At 38.0% G+C, this 25,556-nt stretch overlaps 1 protein-coding gene across 5 annotated transcripts in view; it reads left to right on the top strand.

Moving 5' to 3' along the window:
• Nucleotides 1–25,556, top strand: part of LOC310903964 (uncharacterized protein) — a 104,215-nt gene that overhangs the window by 26,339 nt on the left and 52,320 nt on the right. For 2 of the 5 annotated variants that reach the window (XM_083848085.1, XM_083848086.1), the window contains exons 3-7: nucleotides 258–508; nucleotides 3,813–3,878; nucleotides 7,317–7,360; nucleotides 11,729–11,783; nucleotides 15,991–16,136. In XM_083848085.1, coding sequence (XP_083704211.1) covers nucleotides 465–508; nucleotides 3,813–3,878; nucleotides 7,317–7,360; nucleotides 11,729–11,783; nucleotides 15,991–16,136 — 355 coding nt within the window. In that variant the 5' untranslated portion in view covers nucleotides 258–464. Of the gene's footprint in view, nucleotides 1–257; nucleotides 1,056–3,812; nucleotides 3,879–7,316; nucleotides 7,361–8,468; nucleotides 9,513–11,728; nucleotides 11,784–15,990; nucleotides 16,137–18,170; nucleotides 21,041–25,556 lie in introns of those variants that run through there. The other 3 variants (XM_083848084.1, XR_014587973.1, XR_014587972.1) reach the window with 3 other exon arrangements.

Below are 25,556 nucleotides of genomic sequence, written 5' to 3'. Positions count from 1 at the left end.
GAGTGGTTACAGAACTCATTGTAAAATTGTATTGCAGGTACTTGAGAACATTTTCCAAACCTGATGGAGTTTGCTAATCACCATATTACAGCATATTCTGATTCAGGGCTCTTGTGGTCTGTCTTGCTGAATCCTTTGTGCTTTTTATAAAATGCTTAAATATTTTTGATGGAGCAGAGACTTGAATTCTACCCTGAAAACTGTGTTATTATTATGTTAGCTGTCATTCTTGCATGGTCTGTTTCTTCTCCCCCCAGATATTTCATGATTCGGAACACAGAGGAACAGTTTCAACAGGATGCTTCAGGATTTTGAAGAGGTTGGATTGAGTTGGTCCCTGGTATGGTAACTTCTGGACACTCCATCCTCAGAGAGATTCCTTGTGGTGGGGAGAGACCCTTCATGCCTAATGTGTGGTTGCGAATTCCATCAAGTAGCAGGTTAATTACAAGCTGTCCGGTGCAATGAAATTCTTGTGGATTGAGCCTAATGCTAACAGCAGTTTAAGGTAATGAAATGAACAGCTCTATTTCCTACATTTCCTTTCTTTTTCTAGACATAAGCTATGAAGTATCCTATGCTTGTTATGGAGGCATGCAGCAAAATTATCTGTAGGTTTAAGTGAGAGGAACTCCGTCTCTTCTTTCTTTATGCACTGCAAATCAGTGATAACTACAGTTTATCTCCAAATCACATTAAAAGTAAATTCTCATATCATTATGCCTTTAAAGGAAGTCTGCACTTGGCACATATCTGGGGCTCTACATACCTCTTGTTACTAGGAACAATTTCTTCTTTGCTAAACTTTCTGACTTGTTTTATATGAAAATGATTCCATAGGATGGAATGAGGCCAAGTGTTGCATTTGCCAAAATACGGGGTGATGAATATAATTGGGTTTTTATTTATTATGTGACTTGGCATTATGATATCTGAATTATCTACACAGATCTACACAAGCCATCTAAGAAAATGAGCCTGCTAGCTGGATTCTGTGCCTGGAATTAATCAATCATCCATATGTTGCTCCTCTCCTCATCACTTTAAGTAGTCAGGTATGCACAGATGCTTTTGGCTGTCTGGAGGGTGAAATGCAGTGGGATGAGAGCCTTATCCTGCCTGTCCTTGCACTCTTTTCAAGGAAGCTTTTAACACTATTCTACCTTTCCAGATCCCAACTAATTCTTTTTTTTTTTTTTTTTTTTTTTTAAATCCAGCCAAATTACACTAATATCTTTCCCTAAAAAACATCTTCATTTTGAAGGCAAGGAATGGACTTACAATTCACTGTGGTTTTCATTTTATTTGAATTTGTACATCTATTTTAGCTAAGTGTTAGGAATCTTATTTTCCCAGTTTGGGATATGCTAGCGGTGAGCCCAGTTACCATCTGGATGAGTTGATTTGTGTTGTTTTTCTCACATACCAGAATTGGAATTTTTGTTCCACAAATAATGCCATTCTCATTTCTTTGAATTTGTCCCTGTTAGTCTGTCTAGATATCTCCAGTATATAGCATGGGAAGCACCTTTCCATGCAAAACTAGAGGGGAAAATATACTGATTCATAATCAGTATAAAAGAAATGTTTCCACAAGTTATAATTTACTTTGTCAGCCAATTCCACAGATCATGGTAATTCCAGGAGAGGAAATATGTTAAGTCTCTTGTCACAGAAGGCTAGGAATCAAACACATCACATTTAATAATAATTTTTGATCACGAAAAGTGCAAAATTTCTTTGTGTGTGTATTTTCTCTCATGAAGTCAGAAACATACAATCAACAAATTCTGCAAAAGTATTGTGTTGGGAAATAATATATTCATGGGATTAAAAACATGAGAGATGTGTTCTATATAAAAATTCTGATATTTAACTAATCAATTAAATTTCTTTTATTTGCATGTAGTTTGTGAGAACATTGTGACTTTCAAAAAACGTTTGGCTATTCAAAGTAAATCTGGCTGTTCAGACTGCTTAAATATTCAGTATGCACAGTGTATCTACTACTCTTCCTGAAAAACACATCAACCTGCTTTGTAAATAATGGCATTGTACACGTTATAACCAATATGATTATACTGGTAAAAACAATGATGTTGCTACAGTCCTATGAAAATGACTAATACTAACAGCATAATTCCTGTATCCTCAGAAGAACGGTATTCCTGATAAAATCGAGTATCTACCCTGTTATAGGTATAGAATACTTCTGTCTGCAGAACAATTAGGAGTCTTACAATTAGAATTCCAATGTGAATATTCAGATATATACAATAGTTTCTATTTCAAGAAATATAATTGTTCAATACAGTATGTAGCTGTTCTGAATTGGAAAATGAGAAAACAGTTTGAATGAGTATCCTCACTCATGGCTTCCCAACACATTATTCCCAAAAAATAAAGTATAAATGAATATGACATGAGTGCAACCAAAATAATTCAGTTTAAAATGTCTTTCTCTACCCCAATGATTTTATTGCTTTTAGACATGCCTTCTCAGCTCCATGGGAAATACATGGTATTACTTGGAAATATGCATCTTTCCTTTCCTTTTGTTTTGCTAACAATTTGTTCACTGATTTAGCATAATTTACAGAATTGTGCAATGAGTAACCAGTGACTTTACAGCATTATCCTAATAAATAACAAAAATAACCATCAAACAAGGAAAGAAAATTAAACTATAAATGATGTTGTGAAGGCTGTGGAAAAGCCACTGACTATGCAATAGATCAGTACTTTCCTTGAAACTTCTTGTATGTCTGAAGGAAATATTCTTACATTAGCAGAGAAAATAAGATTATTTGTATTTATTAAAATATCTGCTATTAAAGTGTTTTATATGTTAGTCATCACTGTGTAATTGCTTTCCACTTAACAATGGCATTGCCTTGATTTTTTTGGCCTCATATATATTTTGGCCTCACATTCAACAATTTTGGAAGTGGAAAAAAAGAAATACGGAATTTGACAATCAAAATAACGAGAACACATATGTATGCACATACATCTATAAATAAATATATATTTATAGCTTCTTTTGCATGTGGCTTATGAAGCTCTATTAAATGACAATTGGCATTATGATATTTCAGTGGTTTAAATATAAGATGACAGCCACTGACATTATTCACACTGAGAAACTTTTCTTATGGATTCCTCAGGTTTCATTATCATTATTCACAATATAAAGTCTTACTCAATGAGAGCCAGTGTGAATCTGCTCAGAATTAAATAAAAATAGAGGTCCAGTTTTTCAGTACATCTCCACATTGACTTCATTGGTGAAATTTATTAAATATATATATATATATGTATGGCTGGCCTTATGTTATTTATCATATACAGCACAACTTGCAAAACCTATAGAGTTCTGGTTGTTTGCAAATATCCAGACATCTGAAATGATTAAAGTCCAGAGTGGAAATGTGTACTTTATTAATAATTTGAGCTAGCTTTTTCTATTAACTCATTAACTGCATATTAAAATGTAATGGATCTCTAAGTTTATCAAATTAGAAAGGAAGCCATTGGGAATCTAGCCCATAATAACTTAAACACAGTATATACTGCAGCCTCTACAGACACCCACAGCACTTTAGGCTGAATTAAGTTTTCTAATACACTGCACAATTTTAGTCCCAGCAGATAGGCTAAAAATAAAACTGTTGAAATATCTACCTACATCCCACAAAATGCTGCAGAAATTCAGTAGTAGGGTTCAAGGTAAAGACAATTTGGCTTGATCCCTAACCTAGTGATGTCAATGAGTTTTTATATACTGCTTTCATTATGCTTTATGCTTGAAGGTATGTGGGGAATACCAATACAGCTCGTCTGCATTTTTACTGGAAAAGGACAAAGAAGACAAAAAGGTAAAGTAGGCAGGAAAGAGAAGTACAACTGTCGACTTTGAAAAATAAAGAATTCTGTAACTTCTATAAAAATCATTATTGTAAAACCTACTAAAATTATGCTCTTTTAAAAGCAGAGAACAATCTCCTCTTGTTTCAGAAAAATAAATAAATGCAATAAATAAATAAATAAAGCAAATGAGTCCATTTAATGTGAAATTGAACCAACTTACTGTTTCATATATTTATTCATTTATTATGATTAAAAATATATGGAAATATCCAACAGTCAACAGTATCATGAACTCCAAGTAATCTGGATAAAGAATTTTTGAGAACAAATCAGAGTGAAGTGAGAGAAGCTGGGAATTCAGTTATCCTGTCACAATGTATAATGCAGTTATTCAGTGAAAGAACTCAGTTTGTTCTGAACTATGGCAGAAAAAAAAAAAAAAGAGAGAAGAAAAAAATTAATTTTACAGGTCTTCTGAATTTTAAGATAAATACTTAGTGCAGAAATTCATAAAGTGTATTGAGATTGAGGTCTGATCAGCTTATTGTTATTTGTTGAGAATTAGATCCAAGAAAGAGAATATGTACTTAAAAGTTAGTTTATTCAGGAAGAGAGGAATAACACTTCCTCGTCTTTATTTTAAATTTGTTCTCACATAAGTGAAAAATTCTTTGATTAAGAGAAAGTAAAGAAGAGAACTCTAGGTTTACCATAGCAACCAAGGAGGCAAGAGGAACTTTGTTTAACTTAATGGCATTCATCAGGAAGAAGGAGGATATCCTTTCTATTTGTCCTTAAGTCCAGCAGGCTCTTCTGTCATCTGTTTTTGATCCCATATAGCACCACAGAGCTATTTAAGAATTTTTAGTGAACACATTTTGGCAGGTCTGGAAAAATAAATAATTAAGAGGACTACACATGCTGATAATTCAAGGCATTTTGAGTCCATTGAAAAGCAATTTATCTTAATAAATATTTGATAATATCGCAGAATCACAGAATGCTAGGGATTGGAAGGAACCTTGAAAGATCATCTAGTCCAATCCTCATATTAGCAAGTTATTAGATGGTATTACACCTGATCAAGAGCATCACAATATGTCTCCAGTCTTCAGTGAGATATTGCAGAAAAATAGTCATGGTTTGAGAAATTAGGATATTTCTGTCACTGCAAACATAATTTTCCTTAGGGTAGACTGCCCAACTTCTCTCAGTTTATTAAATTTAGCAGTTTAAAAAATAATAACAGTAGGCTGAATGTCAGAATCCCACTTTTTAAACTACTTATTTTTTTCAAGAATTTTGCTCAGTTAATCCATCACTTTATCCACTTTAAAACTTTAACAAAAAGAGAAAGCTCTCCACATAAATTACATCATCTGAAAGTTGTCTTCTAATATTCAGCCTTTGCTGCAATATTTTCCTGAAAAGGGTTGTCACCTACACTCTAAAGCCTTTTTACTTCAAATAAATCACTAAGTTCACTGAATGCACATAACTCCAATTAACTGCAGCCTGCTGGCTCAAAAGCAATTTGGTCTTTCATTAATTACTCAGGTAAACACGGGGAAAAGCTCTTTTAGTTTGCCTGAATTCACAGAACAAACATTCCTCTTTCTTTGATGATCCAAGACAATCTTGTCTTTTGATGCTTATCACTTAGTTGTTCAATAAAATGTAATTAAAAATGAAGACAACAACATCCCCTTATCACCAACCCTGAGTTACAGTTAATTGTCAGGCTTTCAAACTTACTCTTACAGTGCAAAGCTTTATTGCACTTTAGGTCATAAGACTATTTGTTTAATCTCTTTCCTTGTGGATTGACTCTCCTGAGTCTCACAATGGGATTTCTAGACACGAAATTTAGTTACAGCTGCTTGGATGTTTTTCTCAATTGGTTTTGTATAGAATATAAGCAAAATCCAAAAAGGTTTTGCCTTTTTTTTTTTTTTCCCCAAGGTATAAATCAGTTCTGCTAGAAATCCAGAACGATTAATGATGCTTAGCAAGCCATTTGATCAGTTTATTCTGCCTTTCAAGTTGGAAAACAAAACAAAACAAAGACTAGCAGTGATAGTTGGTTAAGGTTACTTCAAATTTCACATAAAATTTAAAAGGAGTGAAGGCCATTAGAAAATGTATAAATAAAAAAATCCAAGTAAATCCAATCTAGTAAATGCAAAACCAGTAGAAGGTACTGAATTGTTTAGTATGCCGAATCATGCCAAAAGTTACCAAGGCCTTCAGAAACTACATTGAGCAGTGATAAAGGTATGCAATAAGTAATTATAAAATTAATGGACTGTTATTCATCTACTTTTTTCATGTTAATGAACAAATTAGTCTTGCATGTGAGTGCACCACATCTGTTTGTGCCGACATACACAGAGAAACTCATCCACATGTCACCCAAGCTGGCTTGATTGCACTTTGCAGGACATATTTGTATACGTTTTATCACCGTTTCTGTAAACAGAAGTTTCTTTCAGTATGTTCCATGCTCTCTGCCTAGATCTTAATGGAAGTGTTAATTAGAAGCGCAGTAGGAAAACAATTTATGCTTCTAAACGTCTTGTGTATGGAGTTTGAGTAATGAGAAAAAACAGGCCAGAACATTTATATGAACAGATTCTAATTACTGTTTCTGAGTCTAACATGCTCACTCTTATTGCCAAGAGTACAGCACAGAATGATGAAAGAGACAGTTTATGAGAGACTTTAAATAATCAATAAAAACACCCATAGTCCCCAATATCCATAAAAAATAAATTTACATGTTTAGTTGAAGGTTTGCTTTCCTAAAACCTTATTCTTCAGTTTGCTTCATGTATCTCCTGAAGTCTCTGCACGCTTACCTAGATGAAATTCTTGATAAACCTGTGAAGCAGTAGCAGGATTTTGCCTGATTGTATCTATTTGGTTCAAACGTAGTTTGTATATACCCGTGATACCTTCTGTAGTCAAAAATCAGGTTCTTGGATGCTCGGGAAAAAACAATGCCCCATCCTTTATTCCTGAAATTAACTGAGAATTTATCAGGAAAGGGTAAAAAGGGGTAGAGTAGAGTGGGGTGGGGTGTGAGGGGTGGTAACAGGATAGACTTTAGTATGATTAGGTAGACAGCTTACATGGACATGTTTGTGGTGATGGATGATTAACTTTCTAAACCAAAGAATGTTTAACCCTGAAAATAAATTTATAGAATAGCAATAAAAGAATCCAGAAGGGGAGGAAAATGAACAATAAGAAAAATGTTAAATAGATAATACATAATAATAGATAATACAAATAGCAAAAGATAAAGGACAATAGGAAATAAAAGATGCTATCACTGCATGGAGCTTCTAATTGATTACAAAGTAGTAGAGTGAACACCAAGTCTTATGAAGAATATAGTTTGATTATTTACCACCTGATTTCTTCTTTTTTTTTTTTTTTTTCAGGAATTCATTGTACTTCATATATCACACACAGTTGGAGTGGAACAGTAAGTACATAATTTTCCACGACTTAAATACACTATTTGTTGTAAATTGAAAACTTTCAGCTTGCTTTAACTTTCATACAGCCAGACAAAATGATCAGCAGTATAGTCATCCAGAACTATGGTGGGTTCCTTCAGAATTATACTTCCTGTTTACTTGTCTGGTGCCTGTAAGCTGCTATTATTGAGTGAGGTGATACAGACATTGCTCTCTTCTCTCTTTCCCCAGAGATGTAGTGAAATCTGTGATTTTCACAGGCAGGAGTATTACAGATTGCCCCCCCCACACACACGTTGTTTTTTTCCCTGTGACTATAACTATAATTTTGTAGATATAGCAGGCATCATCAGCATATTCTAGATAAAAAGGAAATGAAATTTCAGAGATGGATACAGTGTTCATATATATATATATATACATATATATTTATGTGTATATACTGATGGATACATATGAAAGTATTGTTAATAATTCTACACACAACTCTTTACTGCTTAGGTGTAGGGATAATCTTCAAATTTGTTCATTGTCCTGTCAACATGAAAGTCAATAGTGAAGCCATTGGTCATATTTCAGCCAACTGAAAGATCTAAGGCCCCACTAAGGTAACCGCTAAGGATGTTGTTATCTCACTTACTATGAGATTATATGAATGTAGAATTTGGAATACCACGTATCATATCAAATTCTTGATGGGGAGTGGGGGGAGAAAAAAAAATGATGTTAAGGCTTCTGAGAATACTCTATTCCATTACAAAACTTCAAAGGGAACTCTATGGCCAGATGATGGACTGAAAAAGTGGAGGGTAGTGAAGGTGTCATTTCATTAAAGTCTGAAAAAACAGCACTCCTTGCATAAAGCCACATCTAATGTCATTTCCTGATGACACTGGTGCAGTTTGCCAGTTTGGATGAATTCATATGTCCTACAATGCATAAGTGTTCATGGTTTTTAAAGTGTCCTCTTTCATTCTCCAATGTTGATGAAAGATAGTGTCCTGGTTTCAGTTAGGACAGAGTTAATTTTCCTCCTAGTAGCTGGTAGGATGCTATGTTTTGGATTAGGATGAGAAAAGTACTGATAACATGCTGATGTTTTAATTGTTGCAGAGCAGTGCTTACACCAAGCCAAGGACTTTTCAGCTTCTTACTCTGTCCTGCCAGCGAGCAGGCTAGGGGTGCAGCAGGAGCTGGGAGGGGACAGACCCAGGACAGCTGACCCAAACTGGCCAAAGGGGTATTCCATACCATCTGACGTCATGCTAAACAATATATAGGGGTGGCTGGCCGGGGTGGGGGGGCCGGCTGCTCGGGAATAGGCTGGGCATCGGTCAACAGGTAGTGAGCAATTGCGTTGTGCATCACTTGTTTCGTACACAATATTATTATTAATACTATTATCATTATTATTATTATTGTTGATGTTATTATTATTTTCCTGTCTTAATAAACTGTCTTTATCTCAACTCACCGGCTTCACTTTCCCGTTTCTCTCCCCCATCCCAGAGAGGGAGGGGGGAGGGTGAGCGAACGGCTGTGTGGTGTTTAGCTGCCAGCCGGGTTAAACCACAACAGATAGCAAACAGATGACAGAAGCAGGTGGACACTGTCAACAGTAGCTTCTGAAAAATGGCTATCAAATTGTGTGGCTTGAAGAAAAAAGAGGGAAGAATAAAAAAAGATGAGAGGGTTAAACAAATGAAAAGTTGAAAAAGAAAGTTAATCAGAGGAAAATAAGTAGGACATTAAATGTTGAAGATACGAAGAGTCATCAACAACAATTTATGTCCTCTAATTTGGCCAGTCTTTCCAGCTTTTGGCCCCATGTTGTGGGTCTTTAACATCAAAAATTTGTTTCCGAATTATTAAAATGCAGGTACTCATCTTACCCCACTGTCAGCACTGATAAGGCAGAATGCTACGTCAGCACTAGTCACCCATGTTTTTCTTGTCGTCACAGTGAAGAAAAATGGGCATTTTAAAGACATGATTCATCTGACCTATTTTAGGTATTGACATTAGAATGAGACAAATAGTGCCATGAAAGTGCTTGTTTTTCTCCATTGCATGGCCCTTTCTCACATTATTACTTCATGTACAAGCAACTACAATAGATCAGATTACATAGCTGTTTTGAACCTTTGCATTTAAACAATCTGGTGGCTTGTAATAGTTGACTGTGAGGAGATGAGGGTTTTGGCTGACTGTCAGAACACGTATTTCTTAAATTTGGTAGAGTCCCAAAGTCCCAAGTTATTTTTTATTCTTCCATTTTATGAGCAAAATGAAGCACTAAAAATAAAGAGGAGTTTCAGGTACACCAAAATGTTTTGCATAGTCTAAAGCAAATCTTTTAGTTTTATCTTTTATAGACATTTTAAAATATTTATGGCATGTGTAAAATTTGTAAAAATTCCAGTTTTATTTTAAAGTTGAAAAGACATTCTGTTGCCTTTTGAAATGCTATCTTTCTTCTTTGAAAATGTTTGGAAAACTTTATTTAATTTTGGCTTGGCTTAAAAAGCACTTTTGGCTAGTAAAATATTTGGGAAAAAAAAAGTTTGCTCAGCTCTAATGGTTAGATTAATTGCGCTTTTTTTCTGAGTATGACTGTGAAATGATTGCTTGTTCTTGCTATGAGTCATGCCCAAGTACTGTGCGCTAATTTGACTATACAGTAGCTGGCAACCAAGCAGTTGGCTGCAGAATATATTTTACTTATTTATGAAGCCCAGAGGCCTGATAGGCACGTTGCTACTTATTGTCCATTAGCAGCTGTGATACAGGACATGAGAACTGTGAAGAGGACAGGAATATTCAGTGTTTGGAAGAAGCTACAAGATCCAAGTAGTAATGATCTTTCCACACAACTTCTGTACATTGAAGTGGGGTTTGGATTCTTGCTGGGGTATTTAGCACCTGTAGCCTATACCGAGAGAGGCAGCCTATAAATCTTTCCCTTCAATGAGAGAAAATGACATGTTAGCAGCAGCACAAGAAGTGGGACTATGACAGTGTGCTGGGGAACAGGCAGAAGCCGTGGGACTTCACTGGAAATCCCCTTAGCACGGAGGAAGATTGTTCAATGCTTAAACAAAGCATAGAAAGGCACTAGTGAAGAGCTACATGACAGTTAGAAAAGATAAATACATATAAGCTAGTTGCTCCACTAGCAGCTGCCTACCACGAAAAGCGAAGTATCTTTTATTTCCCACATCAGTCTGCCAACACGGGAATTTTCCTCTTATTTTTCCAATCCTTACATGCTCCGAGGAATTACCTACTTGTAGTAGTATTTCTGCAAACAGAACTAGGAAGTCGTGTTTTTTAATGTAACTGTATCTGCCAGGTAAATACCATAATGACTCATTCTTTGTGTTAAGATTTGACTTTCCCAGTGTTGCTGGCACTCAAGTGTTATTAGCATAATGTATTTTTAGTGAACTCTGTCAGCGAAGCACTGTATGGCTAATCAAGCACTCATTGGGGATAAATGGTAGACTTAATATTCTTATCAGGCTACTGGAGCTTAGAAGTTACCGACCCTCGTTCCACTTTTATCAAAGCCACTTACAATGCTACTAGCTTGTAGCAAATTCATTTTCTGTTCATGTCTGATTGCCTATGATGGTGCCTAGAAACAGAAAACAGAAAATGGGAAATGGGAAGGAACGAAGGCCCCTGTTGCCTGAGCTCTTAATGCTATTGCAAGATATTGATCACATTGGATACTTCAACCTAATCCTCACAGTTTCACAGGCTTTGCAAAATATGTTTCTTATAAGTACATTTTCAATTGTGTTCAAACCTTAGTGACTCAGTGACACTACCCTCTAAGAGGATCTATTTAATATCACTGGAAGCTGCCAATTAAACTGGGGATTTTGTTAATTTTCTCTAGTATTTAATCTTGTCTGCTGTCCCTGTGAAGTCTGGACAGTGTAGGTCAAGGTGATGCAATGGATCAAAACCAGGCATTTCTTCCCTCTAGTGCCCTACCTTTTCCCTAAGAAAGAGCAGAACTGATTGCAGCATCACCTCACACGTATTGATGTACGTATTGGGCAGTAGATATGGCACGAGTTTCAGTTTTCCAGTGAGAAGAGGAACCATAGCCAAATGGGAAGCAAATAAATTTTGAGGGGTGCCTGTGTCACAGGAAAGGAACTGTGCAGTCTGATGTGTACACTGAGATCCTTAAAAAAATCCCTTGGAGCAGACATTAGAAATAACACAGGAACAGGAATAACAAGTGTCAAACTTATCCTGTAGTTTTGCTTTTGTATTCCTTGGGATAAAAAGAACTATAGCTTTTTGCTGTTCTGAGATTTTGGGCCAATTAGATCTTATTCTTCATTCTTCTGTGGCAGGTCCAAAAAGCCTGCTGCCTTCCTGGGCTGGATCTGTATGTATGCACATGCGCAAGTAAGTCTATGTACATGTTTGGTCTTGCAAGCATGTGTATGTCCATCTGTATCTGTGTGCATGTGTGCATCTGCATGTGTACGCACACGTGTTTTCCAAAACTTGAGTTCTGTCCTGCAGGTACTGGTGCTGGATGACAGCAATTCACATTAAAGTATTGATAACCTCTGCTAAAATCTTGTTGCCCACCCTCCACAACATGATTTAGCTGTGTTTCAGAATAATTTTTTAAGGTTTCAGGGAGATTCAAACCTACATATGTTGCAGAGAAAAAAAAAAAAAAAAAAAAAAAAAAAGCTCTAGCAGCAAATATACCAAATGTACCATAAAGTGGATTTCTTCACGAGACTTTTCTATCTTCAGTTAATTGGTCACCAGCTGACTTAAAGTAGTTAACACGCTTCTTAAAGGCTACAGGATACCACATAATTTTCTGCTGTAGGCTTTGGATGTTTCTGCTTTGCCCTAAGCCAAGATAATATTAAAAGACTGCCAAATTTTCAAATATTGATTGTGTTGTTGATAAATGTAAGTTTGATTTTTCTAGAGTAAAGTTATTCCTTTGAAAGCTGGAAGATACATAAGGGTCACTGTCCTGCTAGCTTTTGTCCAACATTAAAGGCTGCCAGTAGTTATTCAGTAATCAGATAAATATACGAGTGCAGTGTAGGTAAACCTACTTTAGCAGAAGCCTTAATGGTTTCTAAGATTAAATAACAATTAAAAGGTAAACCTTAGAGACAAAATGACCTAGCTGTAAAGTGTTGTGTCTCAGAACTTCTACTTATCTGATGTTTGTCTCACTTTATGCAAATGAAACAATCATCTAAATGGTGTTAAAACTGATCTCATCTTGGAAGTGAACTACTAAATGAAGATCAGTTTAAGTTTAAATGAACATTTTAAGTTTTCAATGAATACTTCAAGTTTAATGTGATTTAACAGCTCCCCCAAAAATGTATTTTGGTTCTTTAGATCAAACTTTCAGAATCACAGAATCACAGAACTGTAGGGGTTGGAAGCAACCTCAAGAGATCATTGGGTCCAACCCCCCTGCCAAAGCAGGTTCCCTACAGCAGGTTGCCCAGGTAGGCATCCAGACAGGTCTTGAATATCTCCAGAGAAGGAAACTCCACAACGTCCCTGGGCAGCCTGTTCCAGTGCTCCATCACCCTCACTGTGAAGTTCTTTCACATGTTGGTGTGGAACTTCCTGTGATCCATTGTTTGGCCATTGCCCCTTGACCTATCCCCACAAACCACTGAAAAGAGCTTGGCCAATTCCCACTGTCTCCCACACTTAAGATATTTGTAGACATTGATAATATCCCCTCTCAGTCTTCTCTTCTCAAGGCTGAACAGACCCAGGTCTCTCAGTCTTTCCTCATAGGGAAGATGCTCCAGGCCCCGTATCATCTTTGTGGCCCTCTGCTGGACTCTTTCCAGGAGATCCCTGTCTTTTTTGTACCGGGGAGCCCAGAACTGGACACGGAACTCTAGGTGAGGCCTGACCAAGGCAGAGTAGAGGGGGAGGATCACCTCTCTTGACCTGCTGGCCACACTCCTTTTTATGCACACTAGGATCCCATTGGCCTTATTGGCCACCAGGGCACACTGCTGGCTCATGGCCAACCTGTTGTCCACCGGGACCCCCAGGTCCTTCTCCATAGAGCTCCTCTCCAGCAGGTCATCCCCCAGCCTTTACTGATACATGTGGTTGTTCCTTCCCAGGTGCAGGACTCTACACTTGCTCTTGTCAAACCTCATTTAGTTTCTTCCCGCCCAGCTCTCCAGCCGGTCCAGGTCTCGCTGAATGGCAGCACAGCCTTCTGGTGTGTCAGCCACTCCTCCCAGCTTTGTATCAGCGTACTTGCTGAGGGTGGACACTATTGCCTCATCAAGGTCGTCGATGAAGATGTTGAACAAGACCGAACCCAGCACTGACCCCTGAGGAGCACCGCTAGTCACAGGTCTCCAGCCAGACTCTGCGCCACCGATCACCACCCTCTGAGCTTGGCCAGTCAGCCAGTTCTCAACTCACCTTACTGCCCACTTGTCTATCCCACACTTTCTCAGCTTTGCTAGCAGGATGTCGTGGCAGACAGTATCAAAAGTCTTGCTAAAATCAAGTTAGATGACATCCAGTGCTCTCCCCCCGTCTACCCAGCTGGTGATGCCATCATAGAAGGTTACGAGGTTGGTTGAGTGTGGTTTTCTCTTGGTGAATCCATGCTGACTACTCCTCGTAACCTTCTTCTCTTCCAATTGCTTGGAGATGGCATCCAGAACAAGCTGTTCCAACACCTTTCCAGGGACAGAGGTGAGACTGACTGGCTTGTAGTTTCCCAGATCCTCCTTCTTGCCCTTCTTGAAGACCGGAGTGACATTTCGCTATCCTCCAGTCTTCAGGCACCTATCCTGTTCTCCAAGACCTTTCAAAGATGATAGAGAGCGGTTCGGCGATCACCTCCGATAACTCCTTCAGCACACGTGGATGCATCCCATAGGGGCCCATGGATTTGTGTGCGCTGACCCCACTCAGACGCTCCCGAACGACTCCCTCATCAACCGGGGGGAGATCTCCAGTTCCCAGACTCTTTCTCCTCCCTCCAAGGTCCAGGATTCCCGGGGTGGGGGGGGGTGGGGTATTAGTATTTGAAGCAAAGACTGAAGCAAAGAAGGCATTCAGTATCTCTGCCTTCTCAGCATCCCCTGTTACCAGGACGCCCCCCTCGTTCAGCAGGGGACCCACATTATCTCTAGTCTTTCTTTTACTGTTCACATACGTAAAAAAAACCTTCTTATTATCCTTTATCTCTTTTGCAAGCCTCGCCTCCAGGTGGGCTTTAGGCTTCCTCGCGTCCCTGCAGGCTCTGACAACACTCCTATACTCCTCCCAAGGGGACAGACCTTTTTTCCACCTTTCATAGACCTTTCTCTTCCTTTTGATCTTGTTGATGAGCTTCTTGCTCATCCACGCAGGTCTCCTGCCCCCCTTCCCCGATTTCCTACTCTTAGAAGATTAGTTCCAAAATACATTGCATCATTACAGGTGGTGCTACATGAACAAGTCACCACAAGATAAGTAAATTACAGATTCAGTTACTTTGAAATAGTTGTGTGCTACTATCCAAAGCAAATAAGATAACTTCTAACATTTGCTGTAGGATAAATATTTGCAAGTTGAAAATTTGATAATTTTCAGTGGAGTTGCTAATGTCACAAATCTCTACTGTAGCTTATTACACAGTAACTAATACCTGTAGCATTTTACTAAGTGACACCTTAAGCACTACTCAAAAGTTGATGAAGACGTACCTCTCTCTCACTTTTCAGGAAATTTCATTTTTAGTTGAAGACAAGTTGGTTTCCCAAGTACTGAAGTCTGTGTAAAATGGTATGTTTTGATACACAGAATCAACCCCTTTCCCTTCCCTTCCCTTCCCTTCCCTTCCCTTCCCTTCCCTTCCCTTCCCTTCCCTTCCCTTCCCTTCCCTTCCCTTCCCTTCCCTTCCCTTCCCTTCCCTTCCCTTCCCTTCCCTTCCCTTCCCTTCCCTTCCCTTCCCTTCCCTCATACAAAAAATATATTTATAGTATAGGTTCAAAAATCATTGTCTCAGGAAGTTAAAAAATATTTAGAGTAGGAAGGGTGTTGTTTAGCTGCTCTCTTTCATCAGCATTTATCTTTTAGGAGCAGTAATAGTTCTCACAGAAACAATTTTTCCTCTCATTGATTTTGTGACATTTGGACAACAAAGATAATTTCTTACAATTGCATCATGCCTTTCATCCAATGACTTTTAGCTTTTCATAAGTTATATACTGCACAGTGGGACAAACATCTACAAAAAACAAATGACTAAGGTAAGGAACAGAAATCAACTCGGAGATTTATTGCTTCTTTTCAAAGAACTAAAATTTTGTACATTCTGGCTAAGTATCAGTGGTTCTTGTTGACTGAAATGGCAACAGCTGACATTCAACACCCTGAGAAAGGAGTAGAGTTTTACATATATGTACAAACACTGATCTCCACTCCTGATTGAAAACCTGTGGCTCCTTAAAAGAGTCACACAAGTCATAAGCATATATATTAAAAAACAACAACAACAACAACAACAACAACAAAAAACCACTACTGCTCTCCCTGGTGGATTTTGTAGCATGTTTGCATGGACATGTGTGTTAACTGTCAGTTGCTCTTGCAGGCTGTGCCTGTGGAGGGGAATTCCTTCTCAGAGCCTGGTACCAGCAGGAACAGCCTTCACCCTGACTTCAGCCTTTGGCAGGAGACATTATTCCCCATCCACCTCCTGGACTGCACATACCCCCCAGAGATCAACTCTACCTGCAGGTATGTTGGGATTTCTTATCTTCAAAGCTCTGGAACATCCTAAATTTATTTCCAGATCCAAACCACTTAGTCACATCTTCCCAATTATATTTGCCAGAGGTTTCTGTGGTGGTTTTACCCAGGTGGGCAGCCGAATTCCACCATGGCCGCTCTCTCACTCCTCCTTCCTCTTTGAGGAGGGGGAGAAAATACGACACAAAGGGCTCAAGGGTTGAGATACGGATAGGGAGATCGCTCAACAATTATCGTGACGGGCAAAACAGACTCAGAGTGGGGAGATAGTAAGAAAGATTTATTGCCTATTACTGACAGGCTAGAGAAGTGAGAAACAAAGGAAAGAAACCAAAAACGCCTTCCCCCCATCTGTCCTCTTCCACCTCCTCCTCCCGAGCGGCGCAGGGGAACGGGGCAATGGGGGTTATGGTCAGTCTATAGTGCTTCATCTCCACTGCTCCTTCACTGGTCACTCTCTTCCCCTGCACTGTGGGGTCCCCCCCATGGGATGTCGTCCTTCCCAAACTGATCCTGAATGGGCTTCCCACAAGCAGCAGCTCTTCAAGAACTGCTCCCACATGGTTCCGTACCATGGGGTCCATCCATCAGGAGCAAACTGCTCCAGCACGGGTCCACCACAGGCAGCAGCTCCTGCCAGGTCACCTGCTCCTGCGTGGTCTCCTCTCCATGGGCTACAGGTCTGGCCCAGAATCTGCTCCAACTGGGGTCCTCCACAGGCTGCAGCCTCCGTCAGTGCAGGTCCACCTGCTCCACCATGTTTTCCTCCACGGGCTACAGTGTGGAACCCTGCTCCAATGTGGTTGCACGGGGACAGCTTGCTTCACCATGGTCCTCACCACAGGCCACAGGGGACTTCTGCTCCGGCGCCCAGAGCACCTCTCCTCCTCCTTCTTCACTGACCTTGGTGTCTGCAAGGCTGTTTCTCACTCCTCTCACTCTCCCAGCTGCTGTGTAGCAGCAAGTTTTTTTTTCTTTCTTAAATACACTCTCACAGAGGTGCAAACAACATTGCTTATTGGCTCAGCTCTAGTCAGCAGGGGGGGCCGTACCTAACATGGGGCAGCTTCTAGATTCTTCTCACAGAAGCCACCCCTATGGCCCCCTGCAACCAAAACCTTACCACATAAACCCACTACAGTTTCTATTTTCCTTTTATAACAGCTGAAGTATTCAAAACTTATCTGGAAGTAATTGTCTTTCATTATCAAAGCATTCGTTATAAGTTCTTTTTAAGATCTTTAACTTCCTTGCTATGACAGCATTGGACTACATTTTTTACTCACTCTTCCTTTCCTAGATGGCATTAAAAAAAAAAAAAAAAGTATTAAAATATTTATTTACGTTTACTGTATTTCAAATGGTATACAATGTATACTATATAAAATGTGAAGCAGCTGGCTTTAGTTTATGATTTTGGATGTATCACAGCCTTTTTATAAACACTACATATGATAGTTGAGTAATAAATTTGTTAGATTTAGTATCTACCTGTTTGGATGAAAGAGATCTTCATTTTCAAGGACTGCCATTTTTTCTCATTAGCACATATCACTGCTGTAAAAATATTTAGGAGAAGATAGCCTGCAATTCCCATGCAAGGAGAAATTTGTTATTTCATCATAAGTATGTGAAAACAGGACATTTAAGCCACTTTAAGACTCAAAGTTTTTCAGTGTTATTTTCTAACAAATAGTCTTCTCTTCAGGACAATGATATTATTCTATAGGCTGTATACAAAGCAAGGACTAATTTATTCGTGGAAAATGTGGTTAGGCATTGAAACAGACTGATCAGGGTCTTGGTGGAGTCGCCATCCCTGGAAGTATTTGAGATGTGTGGATGATGCTCTAAGGAACATCATTTTGTGATTCATTTACTAGTATTAGGCTGATGGTTGGACTTGATGACCTTAAGGGTCTTTTCCAACTCAATAATTCTATGATTCTATGAAATACCTTTCAAAATGATTTTCATTTTCCACTGTCAATAATACAACTGAAGTTGTTGGCTTGCTTTCAGAAATCTCTTTTAAAAGGACATCCATTTCTTCAGAAGTTCTTTGTGATTCTCATTCTCTTGGAGAAGATGTAATGAAGGAGCTTCTGCTGACTGATAAACTGGTAGCTATTAAATATGACTCCAAAAATGTTAATTTTAATAATGGTCACACTTCAGGAAGGTAGACGAATTTCAGTAGAAATAGTTCCAAGTGAGTTAATATGGTCACTGAAAGTGGAGGGAAGATGTTATTTGGGTGTATGCATAGTCATGCATGCACTTTTGTGCGTGGTGGAACAAGCACAAATCGGAGGAGTTAAAAGGTGTATAACGAGAATAAAGGTCAGAATTTGGCGAGTTTACATTTGTTCATGCTCTTTCTGGGAAAAGGGTATTTTATTTTTGTTTCTTTTACAAGGACCCGTTTTAGAAATTTGGCATTTCATATCAGACATTTTTGCAAAGCTAAACGTTATGAATAACACTAACAGAAGCACTGCCAACTTGATAGGTATTTTGAACTGCAAATTTTGAACTACGTCTTTGGTATAGTGTATGTGACAATTTTTGTTTAAAGACTGGCTTTTAATGAACACATTTACCTGTAAATTCTCAGAAAATTAATTCTTCAATCATAATGAGTGGAAATTTGGTAGGAGAAAGGCTGTATGTCTCTTGTATGGTAAAGGGATTTAATTCCAGCTTTAACTTACATATAAAGCTTCAACTGGCACTTTCACAATGCATGCCCTGAATTCTGTTTGATGTGTATATCAATGTCCTTCAGATACCACAAGCTAAGAAAAATACTGTTAACTGCCAGTTTTTGAATTTGTGTAATACAGGCTGACTGATTAAAGCAAGCTTGTCTATATGCTGCTATCATTCATGCTGTTTAAAACTCAGCCTCTTTTTCATTCCCTGTTTTCAATGCTATTATCCACCCACCCTGTTTGACTGGGAAAGGATCAACATGAGAAATTCCTTTCATGGCAGATGCCTTTTTTATTTTATTTATTTATTTTTAAATATTGTTATGAATATCGAGAAGATCTAGCAGTAGCAGATTTTATTCATGGTATTAAGGATGATGGATATGGCTCATTTTATATATTCAGTATGTGGTAATTCTTGCTGTTGCTTGTCCGACTATATACTCTAACTAGAGAATTTAAATAGCAACAAAGTGTCTAAGCAGAAAACAAGGAATTATAAAGAACAGAACTATAATCAAGAGGAATAGTAGGCAGAATCTAAGACCACCACAAATGCAAATGGATTCTGCAAAAAAATATCAGCAGATTTCTACTGAACACCAGTGGACTTGCATCTGTGTCTCATCAAAAAGACCGCCTCTGCCAGCATAATGCATGCCCCCAACACCACACTGATGCATTTTTCCAGGACTGAGTTAATGAAAAAAGTACACCTCTTGAATTTCCATGGTAGGGCAGGTCTTCTAAACTGCAAAGATTTGGGAATATTTGGCAAGAGATGAAAAATGTTATCTTACACATGGAAAAAAAAAAGTGTAAATACGCATTCAAACATGTTTATAAGAAAAAAAAAAAAGAAAAAAAGAAAAAAAAAAGGATGATATTGCATAGCGACCTTTCCATTTAATAGGAATCTAAAGATTTTGGCACTTTTCAAAACATGAGAGGTCAAAATATGCATTTGTAGCAAATTTCTACCCCCTTTTCAAACATCAAGGAGCAGCTGAGGGAGCTGGGGTTGTTCAGCCTAGAGAAGAGGAGGCTCAGGGGTGACCTTATTGCACGCTACAGGTACCTTAAAGGAGTCTGTAGCAAGGTGGGGATTGGTCTATTCTCCCACGTGCCTGGTGATAGGACAAGGAGGAATGGGCTAAAGTTGCGCCAGGGAAGGTTTAGGTTGGATATTAGGAAGAACTTCTTTACTGAAAGGGTTGTTAGGCATTGGAATAGGCTGCCCAGAAAGTGGTTGAGTCACCATTCCTGGAGGTCTTTAAAAGACATTTAGATTTAGAGCTTAGTGATATGGTTTGTTGGAGGACTTGTTAGTTTTAGGTCAGAGATTGGACTCGGTGATCTTGGAGGTCTCTTCCAACCTAGATGATTCTGTGATTCTGTCATTCTGTAATCAGATTAGCCTTTAACTGCTACCATTCCTTATACCTCTCAGGAGCCATCCATTTGAGTACAACCTTGCTAACCAGGTAAAACACGACCAAAAGGCAGCCTGGCTTAGCACATTTGAAATATTATCACAGTGTGCATGAAACATTGCAGTACTTAGAGTATCATGAAAACTAACTGGCAAAAGCTCAGTGGAAGTCTGTCAATATGGTCTTTAAAGGTGAACATCTGTGGACAGAGGGAGTTGTTCATCTTAGGTTTTTGTTCTTGTTAATTAAATACTCCTTCTTCAAGTAACTAAAGAGAAAATATTCTTACATAAATCAACTGTTAGAGAACAGATATCCGAGCCAATTCTTTAACTACTGTTTCATAATGCTGAAATCATATTCTGGAATATTTTGGGGAGCTTAAGTAACTGAATTCTTTAAGTTTCAGGATTCACATCTGGATTTATACTGATTAGAGGTGAAAGAATTTTGCTCAGCAAGTATTTACAACTCCATTGTCTTGTAACATTCACCATGAACAGGTTGTACAGACTTTCTTTGGGAACAGTTTTTGTTTGTTTTTTTTGTTTCCTGAAGTCACCACCAATAGCATATCGGCCATTAAATAGATACACTCCAGATATTGGTCTTTTAGAATAAGAGAGCAATGGCTTTTCTATCTTACTGACACAAAGAGTACTTGGAGAAGGTTTCAGATCAAAACAAATTGTGAAGACCATTATGAAATAATAGTAGACCTCTAAAGACTTATTATTATATGAAATTAATTACAACTACCGCAGCCACTCTCTGAAAGAAGTTAATTTTAATTTTAACTTCTATGAACTTTTCATGTACTCAAACAGATGAACTTCTAAAGGAAAAGGCGTGAGATGAAGTTAAGAGAGGGAATGAAAGTGGTCCATGAATAGGTCTGTATGTTAGAAGGTTAGTGTCAATATAGAAAATGTTAAAAAGCTGTCTGAAGTCCAAAGAAATGTTTCTTTTGCTCTGTGCAACTGACGAAAACCACTCTAAAGCAGCAAACTTGATATGCAGCAACAGTAGAATGCATCTTTAAACGTATGAAAGGCACTGCACTGGATCTGGACAAAGCCTTTCAGAAGTCTCAACTTTCAGTTTATTCTCAAGGGGATTGCTGTTTCAAACACTGAAAGATACTTTTCCATATTAAAAAGGCCTTTTTAAACTAGTGCCTTAGTTTATTGTTGATTCATTCAAGTGGCACCCAATAGAGCAACTGAATTTTATTTGGAAACCCACTTAGGGCTTAACAGTTTTGGCAGTATAACTTTATTTTGGCTTTGGGAGATTTTTCTCCATTTTTTTTTACCATGTAAATGTGCTCACTGAGTGATTCAGTTAGGAATTTCCATGAGAATACACTCTGACAGCAAGAGCCATAGCTATGCCCCAGCATACATTTTCACACAGGGTTGGCTGAAAAGCTCTCTGGGAATCAATAGTCATGCAAACTGATTGCTTAAAACTTTTCCTTTCTGCATTCAATTTTCAAGGTGAGCGTATGTTTCTAAGTGTACCTAACTGTTTTAGCCACTAATGGTTTGAAGCCATTTTCCCACTGACACTACTACCTTGATTGATACACACTTAGAGTTTTTCCCACATCAAGCTTTAATGACTTTTTCTCTGCTGCTCATGCTTATCATACTTTGTTCTTAAACAGTAGGAAGTCTGTAGTTTTATTTCCTCCAAGATACCAGCCCCTCTATCATTTCTGTTTAAATCTGAAAAGTTTCTTTTATGCTCTCTGGTATATCAGTTGAGACCTGTTTCTTTTAGTTGATTAATCTTACCTTGTATTAAAGATTCTAAATGCTACTTAGATCCTGAGTAGTCTGACACTGTGTATGTTTTTAAAGGTGGATGCAGTTCTGCTTGCTTCTTGATATCTGGTGTCCTTATTTTATTTTCCTGCAAATCTTCACAGTGTGATCAAGGACTACTTATATGAGTAAAGTTTACATAGATGAGAATTTTGGAGACTGACTTATTTGGGAAATGGTAGTTGTGGATATAATTTTGTGAGGAGGGATGGGGAGCTGGAAGAACTGACACTGAATTGGCCAAGTACTGCTGAATACAGGAGACAAAAACTGAACATGTTAATTGGATTCTGAATGGATTGTCTGGAAAATTGTCTGTGAAGTTTTCTTCACTCAGAGGGTGGTGAAGCACTGGAACAGGTTGCCCAGAGAAGCTGTGGATGCCCCATCCCTGGAGTTGTTCAAGACCAGGCTGTACAAAGCCCTGGAAAACCTGATCTAGTGGGTGGCATCCCTGCCTGTGGCAGGGCGATTGAAACTAGGTGATCATTGAAGTCCCTTCCAACCAGAGCCATTCTATGATCCTGTGAAAGGGATAGAGTCATTTGGTTTAAAACCAGGTGTTTGAAAAAGAGAAGTTGTCTTGTTAAGGGTCATTTTATTTAGTAAAATTTTGGGGTTGGGCTACTAGAAGTGCTTATGGGGGAGAATGCCAACTTTATTTAACATTTTGTAATTAGGAGGAAATTAGTAACATTGAATGAGCAGAAATTAATTGGCTATGATATATAAACTTATTGAAAAACAAACTTTTTTTTTTTTTTCAGGAGGAAGATATGCTGACTGAAAAATATCAGTGTAAACATGAGAGCCTGGTATTTCATTTAGTCTTTATGCAAATTTAAATAAGGCAAGCAAATATGTAGAATCATAGAATCGTTCAGGTCGGAAAAGACCTCTAAGATCATCTAGTCCAACCTTTAACCTAGTACTAAAGTCGATGGACTTTAGACTAAACCATGTTATTAAGTCCCAAATCTACACATTTCTTGAAGATCTCTAGGGAGGGTGTCTAAACCACTTCCCTGGGCAGTCTATTCCAATGCCACACTATCCTTTCAGTAAAGACATTCCTCCGAATATCCAACCTAAGCCTCCCCTGGCGCAACTTGAGGCCATTTCCTCTTGTCTTATCACTTGGTGCTGGGAGAAGAGCCCAATGCCCACCTTGCTGTAGCTTTCTTTAAGGTAATTGTAGAGCATGATAAGGTCTCTTGAGCCTCCTTTTTCCCTAAGCTAAACTACCTCAGTTCCCTTAGACACTCCTCATAAGACTTGTTTTCTAGGCCATTCATCATCTTTGTTGCCCTTCTTTGGACACGTTCCAGCACCTCGATATATATATTGCTGTCTGCAGATTAGTTTATTTTGTTATTTGTTCTCCTTGAAAGCTGCACCTTCTAATTTCTGATGTTTTACCTAGCGTTTTACTTTCTGTCTGCATTACTATGTCCATCTCCATCAAGGTGTGGCTTGTATTGTATGTAACTCAGCTACTTATGTAATTCTAAGCATATACCATATAACCTTAAAAGTACATCAGAAGTTGCTGCCTAACTTTCTTGAGGCTGAAAGGTTAACAATAGTATTTTATAATGTATATAATTATACAAAGAATTGAAAAGAATGCTCTAAAATATGAGAAGGAGGGGACTTGCTACAGTATATTCCTTTTACTGTCATGTAGGCATAACCCAAAGGTGTCCGGCTATTCTCAAATCAGCACATAGATGTGTTTGGAGTGTTTCATTTTCATCCCTTTTCATGCATCATTCATGTGGATCTTAAAATTCTTTTTTTCATGAGTCAGTTCTCTTTGTTGCTGTTGCTGAAATCACTGCAGTGACATTCAACTAGGTAATACTTTCCTGAAAGTAACTTAAATTATTTGGATTTAACCTCATTGGACTGACACCCACAGTTTTAATCCCATGTGAACAAATTTCAAATTTTAACTTCAAGGTATTGGTTATTCAGTCTGAATGCTTCTTCAGTCCTTTAGAAAAGTGAAATTAGGGTTTGGATCCAAGTAGAGAAAGTGAACTCCATCTGCAGTTCAGAAATGCATTGATTTTTTAATATTTTTTTTTTCATTTTTTATTAAAGCCCACCTCTTACCATACCAACTTCCAATTTCCATTTGCTACCTAACTTGCCTTATTAATAAATTGTTTCCACAGAAATGGAAGATTAGTAGATGCGTGACACATATACACTAATCAATGTATATGTTGAAATATGTTCTCATGGTGACAGTAAGGTCAGAGGAATTTGTGAGACAAGATTAGATATTTTATAGAGTTTTTGTGTGTGGCCATGGATGCATCCCATTGTATATTTGCTTTGCCTTTTTATTGTTATTGTTATTACTATTTACGAAGGAATAGAAAAGTGTGATTCCAGGCATAAATCACAGAACATAGATTGGAAGAAGGTTTGTCTATGGCAAGTGATTCTGTTGCAGAGCTCATAGCTTCAGGAACTGCCTAATGTTAGAGATGGGTTCCCTGGGAACCAGTCAAAGAGGCACCAGTGGTATGTCAGTTAAATTGTTATTTTGACTATCACTTGTACAGCTAAGGAGAACCATCCTCATTTATGTTTTCTTCCCATGTTAAAAAATAAGAAAATAAATGATAGTTTCATCTGGATAACTATTTTACAATACTTACTGCCAAAAAACAACTAATAAATAAACAAAGGAAAGAAAATGTTCTGCTAATGAAAAGTTATTCTAAAAAATGTCATCAAAATGATACTTTAGCAGTGATGAAATTTGTAGTAATATGTTCAAAGCCATAAATTCTGCTTTCAACATTTACACAGTATTAGGAAATTCTTATTTCTGTTGTGGGCTTAGTATTCTGACTGCTGTCACTTTCATTTGATTGTCTTTAATATATGCTTTAGTACTGTCTAGGTCATTAACAAGATTATCAGCTATCAGCATTGTTATGATGGGATAGCTTCCAGAGGAACTGAGAAACCTTAAAGGGAAAATAAATTTTCCATTGGATTTTAAAATTTGATGCCCCTACCTTTCACAGAGTTTTCAATCATTCTTTTTGCAACATTTTTGTGTAATACTCTGTATAGGAGGTTGATCAGTTCTGCTACTTGCTCTTTACTTTTTCTTCCAGTGAACATCTGGTTTCAGACTGAGGCTTATCTCTGGTAATAAACACTCCAGTTCTATGTAATTGTCATAGGGTACCCTGTATTTTATCTTCTTTCTCTTCTGTCCAAAATACCCTGAAGAAAAAAAAAAAAAAAAAAAGTCCCTCCTCTCACTCAGGCCTGCAGCAGCACATTCCTGCCCTTATGATCTTCAGTCCAAGGTAATCAGCCTGTTTGAGGCTTTTCTTCAGAGTACCAAACTGTTTTGTGGTAATTTTGATATTTCTGGCTTTCTTGATTTTCTGTTGCTCCAAG

This window comes from Anser anser, assembly GCF_964211835.1.
Source record: "Anser anser genome assembly, chromosome: 1".
Taxonomy (NCBI): domain Eukaryota; kingdom Metazoa; phylum Chordata; class Aves; order Anseriformes; family Anatidae; genus Anser; species Anser anser.
The sequence above is the reverse complement of the archived record's forward strand: the minus strand, read 5'-3'. Positions and strand labels throughout refer to the sequence as shown.